Source organism: Mytilus trossulus, unplaced genomic scaffold, assembly GCF_036588685.1.
Source record: "Mytilus trossulus isolate FHL-02 unplaced genomic scaffold, PNRI_Mtr1.1.1.hap1 h1tg000122l__unscaffolded, whole genome shotgun sequence".
Taxonomy (NCBI): domain Eukaryota; kingdom Metazoa; phylum Mollusca; class Bivalvia; order Mytilida; family Mytilidae; genus Mytilus; species Mytilus trossulus.
The window spans coordinates 823,626-840,738 of NW_026963298.1; the positions used below are offsets into that span (position 1 = coordinate 823,626).

Genomic DNA, 17,113 nt, shown 5'->3' on the forward strand with positions numbered 1-17,113 from the left:
TTCAGCAATGTAAATGTATATGCATGTTGAGATGTTTTTATTGCAAAGGAACATATATAATGCTGTGTACAATTTGAATAGTTAGCTTTGTATTTGTTAATTAATATGTCAATTATTATATCTCATGTAGTAGCTCTTGTTCACATGATTTAGTGTTAGATCCGTATATTTTTGTTTTATCTTCTTATATATCAGCTCTAAGTTAGTTACGAAAATGTGTGTTTTACCAGGCAGCAATCAATCCATGTATCGTTGTTTTGAGGTTCATATGTATACAACTTTCCTTTTTTTCTGGAATATTTTTTATACTGGGGAAAGTTCTAAACGAAAGATAACTTGATGGTCTCGTGCTGGTGACATCTATATGCTAATGTTCAAAGGAAGAATCATAAACTGTTGAGTTAATCAAATCAAGGTCCCCTAGCAATCACCATCTCACCAGATTCATAATTTAAAGGACTCGTAACTCCTATCAGAGTCAACTAATCCATCAGTTATTTCGAGATATTATTTTTTACAAACGTCTTCATGTACGTTCTTATTATCTGCACAGGCTGATAAAAGTATTGCATATATTGTTTCAGATGAGTTGCAATGACAAACTGTTGCAGAAGTATGTTCCGGTCAAACATTACTAGTATATAGGCATAATTTATAAATAAAAATGAATAAACAGATATATACATCGAAAAAAGTTTCATTTTTAACTACACGGCTGCATTAACATCTGTTGTGAGTTTTCAATATAGTGTTCGTGACAAAACAAAAAGAGCTGACGGACTATGATAACGGAACACAGTTCCGTGAGGCGAAACACAATTCCATGAGGTATGATATAAACTGAGGGAAAGGATCCTGGTATTTATTCTTTTTGTAGATTTGATGTGTAAACAGTTAGCATAGGTACCAGGCTGAAAACTTGATACACACCTTTCGTCTACATAAGACTCATCAGTAACGCACACATCAAAATAGTTAGAAAGCCGACAAATAAAACGTATAAAATTAAACATGTAAACATGTAAAACATATTGATTTGATTGCAACAGACCCCATGATGTTGTAGCAGACCCAATGGTAAGGTTTTGATTAACTCATTAATACTGTTTTGTTTCTTTTTTGTTTATTCTGTCGAAGTATTAAGAAATATAAACCATTTCTCCTCTTATATTTAATGCGTTTCCCTCGGTTTTAGTTTGATACCCCGATTTTGTTCTTTGTCCATGGATTTATGAGTTTTGAACAGCGGTTTACTACTGTTGCCTTTATTCATGTAAAACTATATTATTTTACTTATTATATAAATATAGCTTTTATTAATATCATTTATATATCCAATTGCTTTATAATAAACTCTTTTGAAATAAATGTTGGTGTTTTTTTCATTGCAAGCTTTTGGTTATTCGTGATTTGTTAAATAGATGTAGGCCGCCCAACAGTGATAAACAGACAAACGCAAAAAAAAAAGGAGGAAAGTGGAGATACCCTTGGTTTTCGTTTTAAGATGTAGCTACTACATCGGATTCTCGTTAGCTTGTTGCGTTGTTTCAAAGTTGTTTAAATATTGAGGTGTAAGTATCCTAACGTTAGCGTTTGTGCAATGATTGTTATTGAAAGAGCAATGCTTGGCTGACACATATTGTCTTGAATTGTAAACAAATAATTTCATTATGATTTATGTTTTCATTATTAATACTCTTTTTTTTATCATCTAGTATATATACCATAATTCCTTCTTCTATCTTATCTTTTTGACAAATAGCTCAGAAAATATTTTATATAAGACGGTTTTTGTTTGCTTTCTATCGTAACATAAGGACAATAATACTCGGCATATATTTTATGGTTGTTCATAGAAATCGAAGTTATGTAAATTGTTTGCCTCAATTTATTATTGTTTCATTTTCCACTGGCTTTTTAAATGTTATGTTCTCTATTCCAGTTTTTAAATGAGAGCCTCGATGTAGTGGTTAGCGCATCAGACTACTAACACAAATGATCCTGGTTCGATCCCGGTTTCAGGGAGAACTTTTCGGGAACCATAATACGTATCACTATGTGAAGTTGTGCAAGAGATATTATAAGGTTAAAATGGCTTCCTTTTACAATGGGAACAGAGAAAATAAATACAAAAATCAAAATTCTTAATCCTTCATTATAAGAGCCAATTTTGGAAGCATTTTTTGCATGTACATTTCGCGAAGCTTCCGTATATAATTCTTAAAAGTTAAAGAAATATTGTTTTTTAAATATCTTTGTTTGCATCTTCAAATTTAAGGATGATATTTTGACATACTAGATAAAAGAGGGGCTAAGGATACCAGAAGGACATTCAAACTGTATGAACGATAAAAACAAACTGACAAAGTTATGACTTAGACAGAAAAGAGACATACAGATAGTACAAAACACTCAATTAGAATACTTAAAAATACGCAACACAAACCCCATTAAAAATGAAGAGATCTCAAGTGCTCCAGAGAGTTTAGCATATCCTGTTCCGCATGTGACACTCTTAGTGTTGATGATGTTATTACAAACCCGGTAAATGGTATAATAATTTACAATTTTCTTGAATTTTAGGTCCTCAATGGTCGATTCTATCGCTGATTTACGTTTCGTTCCAGAGGGTTTCACCAACTCAGTAGTCAGCACTTCGGTGTTGCCATGAATATCAATATATGGTATTTTTTTTAAATTAACTCTTTCAAAAGTAATTTTTTTTCGAATAACGTAGGGTTTTCTTATCCAGAGCATAGATTACCTTAGCCGTATTTGGTACAACTATTTGGAATTATAGGTCTTCAATGCTCTTCAACTTTTTATTTGTTTGGCTTTATAACTATTTTGATCTGAGCGTAAATGATGAGTGTTATGTTGACGAAACGCGTGTCTGGTGTATTTAAAAATTATAAGCCTGGTACCTTTGATAACTATTCATCGGTATCAACATCATTAATGCTATAGCAAAAGAAGCCTATCCCGAACAATTAAGAAAATGCTAAACTTGATGCAACGTTTGAGGATCTTATATACTAGTAACTAAAAAAGAACTGATGAAATGTATTCTACATGTTTGGTGTATCCAAAGAGCTATAACTCTAAAACAATTACCAACGGATTTTTCATACATAGACGTAATATAACAAATACGTACAATATGCACCTCTCCTCAACGACTATGCAGTTGGTTTTTTAATACAGATGCAATCTATATGAAATGTACTAAAAAGAGATCTAGATTCAATGGTCTTATAATAAAGGTGTTTGCTTAATATAGGTGGTCTTTTACGCAGGTTTGACTGGTTTTTTTTATATTTTTATATTTTATAAGTAATATAAATCGCATTCTTCTGAAACGTGTTCATTCAACAAGGCTAGTTTTAACCATGTATTGGAGATGTTGATAAGAGATTTTAACTTACACAATATACCAATGTTGAAATCTCATAGAAACAAATTAAAGTCGCTGACCCAAACATCAGGGTGAATCGATTCAACCATCAATGTACAAACTGCAATGTCAATGAACTGCTACTCAACATGTCAGCATCCAGGACAAAGACAAGACGACTCGTGTGTCAAATACATAGCTTTGACCAAGGAAGCAAGACATAAGTCAGTAAAGACACAGAAACATCAGATTAATTAATCACTTGGAGATAGTGGCAGTAAAATGTATGAGTTTTGTCCGGTTTAGTTTAGTCAATATCGTAAAAAAAAAAAATTATGTCGCAGAATTATAAACTTCGATAGCATCCCCAATTTCAAAATGATATAGGAAATGAAAATTTGCATTAAATAACGAGGTTTAATCATCTGTTTTTTGTAAATAATGCTGGTACCAAGGTATATGACAGTTGTCATCAATTCCTCTGATGTGTTTGATATTTTGATATTTCATTTTGCCTTTTGATTGGGGTTTTTCAGTATTGGTTTGTCCTTGAACTTTGATTTCTTTTTTTGTGTATGTACAATGTTACCAACGATAAGTTAAGTCGCATGATGTTATTTACCACTTAGAATGATACAAAGGAAATTGGCCTGATCTCTATTTATTTTCTTACAACTTAATCAATACCTGAACCCATGAAACCTGTTCATAAGTGTGGAATTAGGCAAATGTCTTTAATCGTCGGCTCACCAACTTACACAATTACTTGTACTACAAGCAATGATTCAACATCGATACATTATGACAAACGATTGGTATGATATGAGAAAACACAAGATGTTGTTCAGTCACGGAACATAGGTCTTGCAAATTCAGGAGGACAGCAAAATTGTAATTTCAATCTTATAACGACGTCCTGCATGCAGTATTGATTTAACTTGTTTAGAGAACGTTAATATTGTTTCTTAAAAACGTTAATTATCAAAAAATAAAGAACTTTCTACTGTGGATCCTTACACTGGAAACATAGCTCTTGCTGTCGTATGATATATGTAAAAACAAATGTGGTATGATTAAAAATGCAAACACTTTCCACAAGAGACCAAATGACACATAAATTAATAAATATAGGTCACCGAACGGCCTTCAACTATGAGCAAAGCTCATATCGCATAGTCAGATATATAAAAGGCCTGGTAATGACAAATGTAGAGCACGTCAGACGAGAAAACGAACGGCCTAATGTATGTATAAAAAAGGAAAGAAAAACCAACATCTATTCAATTAATCACTTGGAGATAGTGTTTTGAGTTTTGTCTGGTTAAGTTTGGTCAATATCGTGAAAATTTTTTTTTTGTCGAAGACTTAGTAGCTTCGATAGTATCCCTTATTTCAAAATGCATTAACTGACGGTGTCCAGCTATGAATAACCGCAAAAAGGTGCCCCCTAGTGATGAATGAGGCGTTACATACCAAACAAATTAATCAATTATTATACTGTGGATTCATTGATTTTCGTGGGTATCAATTTTCGTGGAATAGGGAAAACTTACACGTTCGTAAATATTTGATTTAATGGTTTTACCGAAGGCTGCTTTCCAGCCTATACAGATGAAGTCATTACATGAACATCTTATTTCGTTTCCATCTGTACCTACGAAATCGACGAAAATTGGTATCCAACGAATAATGATGAAGCAACAGTATTGTGAAAACCAAAACTTCTTTGCAGAGACGATATTAACTAATAAACATAGCATTGTCGATAACACATACAATTTTTCTAATATGAAATCCGTCGTTTAATAACAATGACAATAATATTTGTTGGATACCAATACTTGTTATTATATAAAAGGTTTTCCCGTTTGAATGTTTTTACACTAGTAATTTTTGAGCCCATTAATAGCTTGTTGTTCGGTGTGAGCCAAGGCTCTGTGATGAAGGCCGTACATTGACCTATAATGGTTTACATTTTTTTTAAATTGTTATTTGGGTGGAGAGTTGTCTCATTGGCACTCACACCACATCTTCCCATATCTATATATATTATAAAGTACAGCTTGATACACATGTAAATCAGTCATAGTTTATTTAGAAATTTGTAAAAAAAATCATTTCAGATAATTTGTATCCTTCCTATATAAGCATTGAAATACTTTGACTTCTTCAACAATCAACATAAGATTCATCAATACGATTGTTCTTAAAACCTCTTAGTATCAATCTTATATACAGCAAGCAGGATTAGTATTATAAGTTTATAACATACATAATTATAAAAAAAATATGATGAGAAGATTCCTTAATTGGATTAAGGTGAACTTTGAATCGAATAAAATTGAAAACAAATAATATAAATGTATCGTTAAAATTAACAATCATATCGACAACATTCAGGATTGACCTACAGTATTCCGTGGTAAAACTAGTATAGTAATGGATGTATTAAGGCTAAACAATATTGGAATGTAATGTTCATGCAATATAATATAACATAAGCAAAAGATATTCAAAGCGATATAAGGTAAGACATTGCTAACATTGTTTCTATACACATTACTATTATTTTCATCAATAATTATTACTATAAGAATGTTGGTGTACATTTTCCTGAACAATATAGATCCGTTATATTGTATTATCTATTGACAACTTTACAAATAATACAAGATGGTCTTGGTGTAGAATGTCTACAAATATACAAAATGGTCTTGGTGTAGAATGTCTACACATATACAAGATGGTCTTGGTGTAGAATGTCTACAAATATACAAAATGGTCTTGGTGTAGAATGTCTACAAATATACAAAATGGTCTTTGTGTAGAATGTCTACAAATATACAAAATGGTCTTGGTATAGAATGTCTACAAATATACAAAATGGTCTTGGTATAGAGGGTCTGGGTATAGATAGTCTTGTTGTAGAGTTTGTAGGTGTAGATTGTCTTGGTGTTGAGTGTCTATGTGTAGATGGTCATCGTGTTGAGCACTAGGTGACGATGGTCTTCTATTTTTTGTCTATCTGATGAGTTAAGACTTTTTCAACTGATTTGTATAGTTCGTTCTTATGTTGTACTGTTATACCACTGTCCCAGGTTAGGGGAGGGTTGGGATCCCACTAACATGTTTAACCCCGCCACATTATTTATGTATGTTCCTGTCCCAAGTCAGGAGCCTGTAATTCAGTGGTTGTCGTTTGTTTATGTGTTATATATTTGTTTTTCGTTCATTTTTTTACATTAATAAGGCCGTTAGTTTTCTCGTTTGAATTGTTTTACATTGTCTTATCGGGGCCTTTTATAGCTGACTATATGCGGTATGGGCTTTGCTCATTGTTGAAGGCTGTACGGTGACCTATAATTGTTAATGTTTGTGTCATTTTGGTTTTTTGTGGATAGTTGTCTCATTGGCAATCATACCACATCTTCTTTTTTATATTGTAGTAGAGTGTCTAGGTGTAGATGGCCTTAGTGAAGAGTGTATAGGTGCACATTGTCTTAGTGTAGAGTGTCTATGTGCTGAAGTTGTGTATATTTTTAGTACGAAACACTTTTCTTCATTATTGTCTTTGTGCTATTAGTTTTCTTTTGTTCAGAATCGGTTTAAATGACTCCGGTGATCATGTGTATATACAAAAATGATATTGAATTGGGAATATGTTAAATAGACAACATTCCGACCACATAGCAGATAAAAGCCGATTGTCTCCAATTGGTCTTTAAAACAGAGATAAAATGTGGGTATTCATGGAGCCTTGGTATAAGGTTGTTCATTCGTTTGATGTGTTTTATCATTTGATTCTGCCATTTGATTTGAGACTTTCCGTTTTGATTATATAAATGAGTGCTATATAAAGGCGGCAGAACATTCAAACTCATAAATGGAAATTCAACTGGCAACGCTATGGTTAAAAATGAAAAAGACAAACAGAACAATAATAGTACACAAGAAACAACATAGAAAACTAATGACAGAGCAATACTAATTCCAACAAAAATTAGTGGTGGTCTCTGTGGATCTGTTATGGTAAGCTAAACATGTGGCACCCGTCGTTTTGCTCATGTTATTACAAATCAGGTAAAAAGTCTATATCGATAGGTCCCATTCGTACAAGGTAAAGGGGATTGTAGCTACAAAATAATGAACATATCTGATATTATTTGTGAAACGATCAATATCGATCAACCAACTCGTGATGGCGTCCGTAAAATTTACGGAGACATTTTTTAACTGCATTATTTGGAACTATTGGTTTAATAGTTATCTAAGGTAACAGGATGATAATAAAATACGTCAGACGCGCGTTTTGTCTACATAAGACCAATCAGTGACGCTCAGATAAAACAAGTTCAAAAGCCATACAAGTACATAGTTGAACAGCATTGAGAACCCACAATTCCAAAAAGTTGTGCCAAGTACGGCTCAGGTAAACTATAAACGTTTACTAGCAGTGGCATCGACCCAGTGGTGTAAGTAGTTTTCAAAGGTATCAGGATAATAATTGAATACACCAGACGCGCGTTTCGTTTACGTTAAAAGCTTCCTTGTGAGAAGCAACGCTCAATCAAGGAAACCATGATCGCAAATACTAGCCTTGGAATATCGTATCAATATGGAGATATATACTCCGTATGCAGGAGCTGCTGTCATGTTTCTACAAACGAGTGTTTTGTTTTAAAAAAAATATGAGACATACTTAGCTGTATCTTTTACATCTATTTTGATGGGAAAGATGCGTTCAAAACGGTCACCAAATTTGTAATTATTTAGTGAGAAATATTATCAACAGTAACTATCAAATCCCTAAATTGGTACGGACATTTTATTTTGTCTAGCTAAACCTAATATTCGATATTCTAACAACAGATACAATTATATCCCTGCTTTAGTACGGACATTTTATTTTGTCTAGCTAAACCTAATATTCGATATTCTAACAACAGATACAATTATATCCCTGCTTTAGTACGGACATTTTATTTTGTCTAGCTAAACCTAATATTCGATATTCTAACAACAGATACAATTATATCACTGCTTTAGTACGGACATTTTATTTTGTCTAGCTAAACCTAATATTCGATATTCTAACAACAGATACAATTATATCCCTGCTTTAGTACGGACATTTTATTTTGTCTAGCTAAACCTAATATTCGATATTCTAACAACAGATACAATTATATCCCTGCTTTAGTACGGACATTTTATTTTGTCTAGCTAAACCTAATATTCGATATTCTAACAACAGATACAATTATATCCCTGCTTTAGTACGGACATTTTATTTTGTCTAGCTAAACCTAATATTCGATATTCTAACAACAGATACAATTATATCCCTGCTTTAGTACGGACATTTTATTTTGTCTAGCTAAACCTAATATTCGATATTCTAACAACAGATACAATTATATCCCTGCTTTAGTACTTAGTACGGACAATTTCTTATGTAGAAAATGCTAGATTAAACCTGTTTTTTTTGTCTAGGTTAACCGCATACTTGTCACTCTAATTTCAGTTTTTTTGTGATTTTACTTTTGACTACTACTTTCATTACTGACATAAAAAAAATGTAAGTAGGCTGACTCGTTACTCCTTTCAAAAGGTTGAGTATTACAGATGCTGGTGTGATTGGTATACATCAAATATGCAATAATATGTATGATATAAATGTGGACTACCTTGTTCACCTCGTATCAAAGAGTTCTATGAAGACACATTGCCTATCAATTACCCCGTCCTGATTAAGTGATATCCTAGTATTAAGAACTCATTGTAGATACTAGAATTGTAATACATTATTCAGTTACGATATAACTTGAATGGTATGATCTTTCACACAATTTAATATTCGTTTAACTAATAGTGCCTTTATGGTAGGATATGCTATAAATTTATTCCTTTTGATAAGCCGAATTTTGTTAATAGTGAACAAAAGGGTAAAACATGCTACACAGAGGGACAAGTGATTAGTTTGTGTTGGAGTTTCTTATCGACAACATATTTGTTGAATTTGGAGGTAGACTTTTTCAACAAATTATCGGTATTCCTAGTGGAACTAACTTCGCGCCTCTCTTTGCCGACCTCTTCTTATATTTTATGAATCGGAGGTCCTACAGGCACTTGTCAAAAACAAAAAGATCAAAGAAGCCAGATTATTTAAAGTCACTCTCAGATATTTTGATGATGTTCTTACCATTAACAATCCGAACTTTTCTGAATGGGTTCCATTAATATATCCCCCAGCACTTGAAATTAAAGAAACAACAGACCAAGTTTCCTCCGCCTCACTGTAAGTTTTATACCTCGAATTTGACATACACAGTCATTATAGAATCTATGACAAACGATCAGATACGATTTAAAATTTGAAATTTAATTTATCAATTTCCCCCACCTCAGTAGCAATATTCTTACTTCACCTGTATTTGGGATAAACATTTGCCAACTTATTCGATATTGAAGAGCTTGCAGCTCCTACTCAGTCTTTGTAAAACGACACCAGTGTCTGAGCAGAATGTTGATGAACCAGGGGTATGTTAAAGGATGTCTCATCCTTTTTCTAAAAAGGTTCATCGGAAGGTACCAAGACCTTGTTTATTATGTAACCAACATATTATATAATTATATTATTTGTCTTTATTCTATTATTGATATCATTTTCACTGTTTTCTGATATCATTTAACGTGGCTCGGTACTTATGAATCCCGTCAGTGTGTTTGGATTTTCTTTCATTTGTACTGGTGTTATTTGTATGTGCGACTTTTTTGGTATCTTTGGTTCATACTATGTTTATCCCAGGAGTAGATTACCTGAGCCGTATTTGGCACAACTTTTTGGGAATTTTGGATCCTCAATGCTCTTCAATCATGTATCTATTTGTTTTTTTAACTATTTTGATCTGAGCGTCACTGATGAGTCTTATGTAGACATAACGCGCGTCTGGCATATAAAATTATAATCCTGGTACTTTTATGTGCTTTTAAAGATCCCGCCAATGTGTTATTGTTCTTTTATATGTCATGTTATAGACTTGAAAATACTTTGAACGACATTTTGTACTCTCGTCGGAATATTAACCATATGTTGATTCTCAAAAAATTCTAAAGTTCTGCAAAACTTTAAATCTTGGTCTGTTTCTGCAGTAAGTTCTAACATAATTTTTTTTATTTTTTAATCCTGCATATCACCAAACCCATGTGAAATTCGCCTTTTCAGAATCTAAAGGACTATGGGTAATTTCATTGTTCGTACACCAAAAAGAAAATAACGTTACGTCATTGGGTGAATTTCCATTGTTTAGAAAGTTTTAAATCAATCCCAACGTTTTGGTGTACGCTTGTGAAAATATTACCCAGAATGCATTAGATTCTGAAACGGCGAATTATAACTACTTTGAAAAAACATTGATCGGCAAAATCATTTTACATTTTTTCATATGTGAAGTTAACATTTTATGACGTCAAACCCGCTAAGCACTACATCAGTTTTTTTTTAAATTTGATAGATGCTTTTTGTTCTTTTTTGTTAAATAATTGTTTGTTTTTTATTCTGACTCAGTGGTGACTGCTGTACCGATATTTTGACTATTTTAACCTATTATGTCTGTTTTGTTTACGCATCTCTGTAAACATAATAAAATATTACACGACTGTCATACAAGTGACAGGTCTAGCGCTATAAAACCAAATTACCATTTCCTACATTCGAAATTGCCTGTACCAAGTCAAGAATATGGCAGTTGTTGTCCATTCACGTAATGTATTTTATCATTTGATTTTGCCATTTGATTAGGGATTTTCCGTTTTGAATTTTTATCGGAGTTCAGTATTTCTGTGATATTACTTTTTACAAATAGTTTTTATTAACATGAGCAACACGACGTGTACCACATGTTGAGCAGGATATGTTTACCCTTCCAGAGCAGCTGAGATCACCCCAAGTTTTTGGTGGGGTTCGTTTTGCTCAGTCTTTAAATTTCTATGTTTTTTCTTGTGTACTATTGTTTGTCTGATTGTAATTTTCATTTTTAGCCCTGGCGTTTTGATCAATGCGTTTTACTATTCCTCTGGTATCGTTTGACCCTCTTTAAAGGACGTATTAGATGTGAATATAATGTTAATGTTTATAACATACAGTCTTTTTTAAAGTTCTATTGTGTTTTATAACAGATATGGTTTACCACTTATGTGTCCCACAATTCTGTACAAATTTGTAAAATGTATTCCACTCTTTTGATATATAAAATATAAAATGTTAACAACACAACAAAGATAAAAGAGCCAAAAGGCAACATTAAGATATTGCGCTCAACTTGTTTTCAAAGGTATCAGGTTTATATTTTGATACGCCAGACGCTCGTTTCGTCTTCAAAAGACTAATCAGTGACGCTTAGATCAAAACTAGTTATGAAGCAAAACAAGTATAAAGTTGAAGCGCATAAAGGACCCAAAATTATTATTATCCCTCTCCAAATGTTTCTTGTATGATAACCAATCAGACAATAAACGTTTATTGAAATTTGCGTTAAAAAAACACAAGACAAGGAATTACACGTACGTGATATGTTATATAGTATTTCCGATAGTTCTGCTATAACAGTTTCTGATAAATGTAACTTCAAATCGTTAGAATGGATACAATAAACACAACAGAAGAATAAAAGTCAACTTATGATATATATGATCAGATGATACTGGGTGTTTTTACCGTTTTTATGAAATCCTGATATCAATCTAGTTAGTGTTGATATTCGTATTAAGTCTTATAATCGGTTGTATTCTGGAGAAAAAAAAACTTATTTCAAATTATTCGAAAAACAGTTTATTCATTTAAAGTTCATTTCGAGTTTATTAAATCAGCTTGTGAACATATAGCAATATACAATGTTTGTTTTCGTCTGTTGAATACAACGACTTCTATCCAACATTTAATTCTAAGTGAAGGAATTATTGTATGTACTCCATTACAACGGAGATCATTAAAACATGGCTGAAAGGCACTCGTTATTGCGGGAAAATATATCTGCTTATTGGAAAGAATAGTGGTATATTAGAAAACTTGATTTGTTACTTTCAGCAAAATAAGATGATGTACAATTCAACAGGGAATTTCAGTGACAATTCTACGTCGGAATATAAGGTAAGTGACTGTTTTAAAACCACAGAGGTCAAACCAACTATTCACTGATTTAATTTTTAATTTGTTTAATGATACCATTTGATTTATTCAGTTTTGCCATGATACTTAGTATTGTAAGGGTATGGATAAAAACACATTCATTTAACATCTTTTTTTCGCCTTCATCGAATTGCAAATGTTAGTGTTTGAAAATCACAGCTCATAAAGCAATGTTGTTATGTTTTCAAAATCATATTTTGGGGTCATAAAGAATTATTGATAGTGTGGGATTAAAACATAATGCATCAGGTAATTTTTTAAGCATTCAATTATTTTACTGCACTGGATATTTATTTTAAGTAAAAAGTAAAATAACAAAAATACCCAACTCCGAAAAAAGTCCAAAATCAAAAGTTCTAATATAACTAACGAAAGGATAACAACTGTCATATTCATGATTCGGTACAGCCTCTTTATAACATGATAAGATTCATAGCAACATTTAGCAATTTCTAACATATTTATTAATTTGTAATGCGTTTTGCTGTTATTCGATATTATCGTTATATGTATAGGAGACACTATCACAAGTTGAAAGAAAATATATAACAAAATATAAAAACCAAATATATAAAAAAAAATTACCTTAACAATTGAAAACAACACCGTATACATTGTATAGGTGTGATGATCTTTTCTTAACTAACCTATCTTCAGCATCAAAGTTCAAAATCGAATGATTGAATAACTTAAAATGTATTGTTCACATTTTAAGCTGTAATTTAACAATCATTCCGGAATTCTAGTTCCTCATCAATGCTGTAATTTCTCCGGAATTATAAATTACTTGATGCAACTGAAGATGATTTTTGTTGTTGGGTATTTTTCTCAACCGACCATCATAACTTGAAAAAGCTGTGTGTGGGTTTTTTTCTAGTTTTGTTGATTTTTAACTTTTGTTTGATTTTGCCGTCCACCTGTTATGATTCAAGAACCAATAAAAAGTCGTTTGTAGATAAAACATGACTCTAGTGTACCAAGTAATAAACTTTGACTGTAAAAAAGGTTTGGTCATCTGACTTGACTTAATTACAAATAAAAAACAGTAAAAAAGGTGAACACATTCTTTTTGTCGAAAAAAGGATGAGAATGTCAACAAAGTGAGAAATTTAGCGATATAAATCCAGGTTTAATCCGACATTTGAAAGAGCTTGTACCAAGGCAGGAATATGACAGTTCTTGTCCATTCGTTTTGGATGTGTTTTGTCATTTGATTATGGCATGTGATTAGGGACTTTCCGAATTTATCTTATTCTGTGTTCAGTATTTTTGTGATTTTTCTTTTTTTTAATATAATGAAACATTATATCTACGAAAATGATCAATAAAACAAAAGAGGAATCAAGAAATTCTACTTTCTTCACTTTTATTTATGAATTTCATTTAACAAGTTTAACTTAGCAAAACATGTCAATCATACACTACAGGCTCCTATACAGGAATCAGGAATATCAACATGTTTTCTAAACCCGGTTTAATATTTACAAAACCTCCCGCTTAATGAAAATGTCACAAAATATATTGGTAATGATTGTCAATGAGACAACTCCTCTTTAGAGACTAAACGAACAGAATTTGAAAATTATAGGCAACCGTATGGCCTTCATAAAATTGACCATGGCCATCACTGAAGAGACAAGTATTGTCAAAATACGCATCTGGTGCAGAACAATTGGTATCGTTAATGATGCAAGCAAAGCCAATACCACATAGTTAGCTTTAAAATGCCCCTTAACGAGAAATGTCTAAAAATCAAACGAGAAAATTAACGGCCTAATTTATGTAGGGAATGATGAACGAACAAATATAAATATAACACAGTGTCAAATTACAGCTACTGAACTACAAGTTCCTGACTTTGGTCGGGCACATACATAATGTTGTTGGGTTAAATATGTAAGCGGGTGTCCAACCATTCCAAACATGAAATAGTGGTGTAACAGTACAATTTAATATTAAACTATGACAAAACTTATTGACCACCTCCAGATCAAAGGTGCATTGTTGGTTTACATCGTGCCAAAGTCAAGTGAAGTGTCTACTATAACTGACGTGTCGTAATTTGAAAATAAGCAGTTTGGTTACACAATCTATCCATGTCAATCATTTGTATACAGTTTCTCGATAAACTATTTTGATGGATAAGGCTACTCAGTTAGATCTTAAAGATTTTATAGATTTTTTATTTGGAGGTGAAGTATACGAAGCACATTTAGTATGCAAATCTAGTTAGATTAACAATTCAATACTCAATTAGACAATGAGTTACATGTATCATACAGAAAATAGATATAGGAAGATATGATATATGTGCCAATATGACAACTCCCCCTCCAAGTAACATTTTATAAAAGTAAACCATTATAGGCCGGGATATGGCCTTCAACACAGAGCCATGGCTCACATAAAACAGCAAGCTATAAAGGGCCCCAAAAAATACTAGTGTACAACCATTTAAAACGGGAAAAACGAAGTTCTAATATATATAAAAACGAGAAACGAGAAACACTTATGACGACATCTACTGAACATCAGATTCCTGACTAAAAGTAGGACAATACAAAGATTTTTTTCACTCCCCATCAGACAACTTTAAACTGATGAAATTCATTTCATCCTTCTTTATATTTTATAAATGAGGTACCAGAAGAAAGAAGAAAGATCAATCTTTTAAATTGTGATAATTTCATTATGACATAATCATTACATAACTAATTGTTATGTAATTAGTTTCTTTATTGTGATTTCCACACTTGAATGAATTTAGCGTCTTTGTTCTTCATAGCATTCTAAAATATTTTACAGATTCTTGTACAACACAACTTGACCTCCAAATCGTGTCTCAGATTTCCAAAGACGTCAATAGAACAAATGTTATACCCAATTGGATTTAGTGATCTCTTGTAAATTGATATTGCAAACTTCATTGAAGATTTATGAGAGAAAGTAATTCAACAGGAAAAATCTGAGACACGATTTTTGAGGTCAAACTGTTTTGTGCAAGAATCTATAAAATATTTCGGGATGCTATGAATGACAAAGATGCTTAATTCATTCAAGTATGGACATCACATGATAGCAAATAATTACATAACAATTAATTATGTAATAATTATGTCATAATGAAATTATCACAATTTGAAAGATTAAACCTTCTTCTTTCTTTTTGTACCTCATTAAAAAAAAAATAAAGAAGGATGAGTGGAATTACATCAGTTTAAAGATGGGGATGAAAGATCTTTTTATTGTGCTACCTTAAGACAGGTGCAAACAATTGCAGCGAGATTAAAAACGTTTAATGGTACCAAACCGTCTCCTTGTTCCGAAACAGTAGTATGCCATCACAACATAAAAAGACACACTATAAAATATCAATTGGAAGCCTTAACTCAATCAAAGAACGTAGTGACACAAGTTAACACACAATTATCCAATAAATTTGATCTGTGATACAATGGAATTACAGGTAAAAAGTAAATGAATATGTTTAAACTAAGGTAAAAGTATAAAACCGCTGTGAAATGATAAACAAGAAAAGCATTGAATGAAACATATATCATATGTTGTTCTCTCAAATACATAGAATTACGTGGTTTGTTGTATTTATTAATGGTTAAATTCCATATCAAAACTGCTGACTGTCTTTTTTATTAATCAAATCAAATAGTTTTTATTTAATTCTTCAGATTGCTTGATACGATTTTTATTCACCATGTTCACTGTCCAAGCTCCAATAAATTATACCTGTCAAATACCTTTTGAGTATCCAAGAAAATACTCAGAATTTAAGAAATATAAGCTTTTTCAATTATATCATTCTTTTAAAATTCATTAAATTATTCATTTTGAGATTATGTTATGCTGTCATTTATAGCCCATTGTATTTTCTTTATAAACATATCAGGAATCTGGTATACAGTAGCTGTCGTTTGATTATGTAATATATACGTGTTGCTCGTTTCTTTTTTTATTTATATTAGACCGTTGGTTTTCCCGTTTGAATGGTTTTACACTAGTAATTTTGGGGCCCTTTATAGCTTGTTGTTCGTTTCGAGCCAAGGCTCCGTGTTGAAGGCCGTACATTGATCTATAATGGTTTACTTTTTTTTAAATTGTTATTTGGATGGAGAGTTATCTCATTGGCACTCACACCACATCTTCCTATATCTATATCATAAAAATTTAAGAATTTCAGTTTTTGCTTGGAGACATAGTTTGACTTGTAAATACAAAAACCTTAACGACTTTATAACCCAATATCAAAACGACATATAGTTGAAATAAAAAGATATAGAACAAATATGTTATGATTTCATATTGACCATAAATGACACGGGTCTACGGGTGATTCGTAAATGCCATTACAAAGTTGCGAATTTAGACACCTTGCAATATCAACTAATGTGGAATGATCCTATAGACAACTTTAAATGCTATTTGACTTACTATTGAAATAAGTCTTTTATCATATTTGTTAAATAGTTAATTGAGCTGGCAGTATGCCCCTGGTAGTTTAGTTGTAAGGTAAACGT

The 17,113-nt window shown here is 31.9% G+C and overlaps 1 protein-coding gene across 1 annotated transcript in view; it reads left to right on the top strand.

The window, feature by feature from the left end:
* The first annotated feature begins 12,361 nt into the window (after positions 1-12,361).
* The window catches only part of LOC134700140 (neuropeptide S receptor-like), a 28,871-nt gene continuing 24,119 nt past the window's right edge, over positions 12,362-17,113 (top strand). The window contains exon 1 of the mRNA XM_063561505.1: positions 12,362-12,542. Within this exon, the coding sequence (XP_063417575.1) occupies positions 12,489-12,542 (54 nt within the window). The 5' untranslated portion in view covers positions 12,362-12,488. The remainder of the gene's footprint in view (positions 12,543-17,113) is intronic.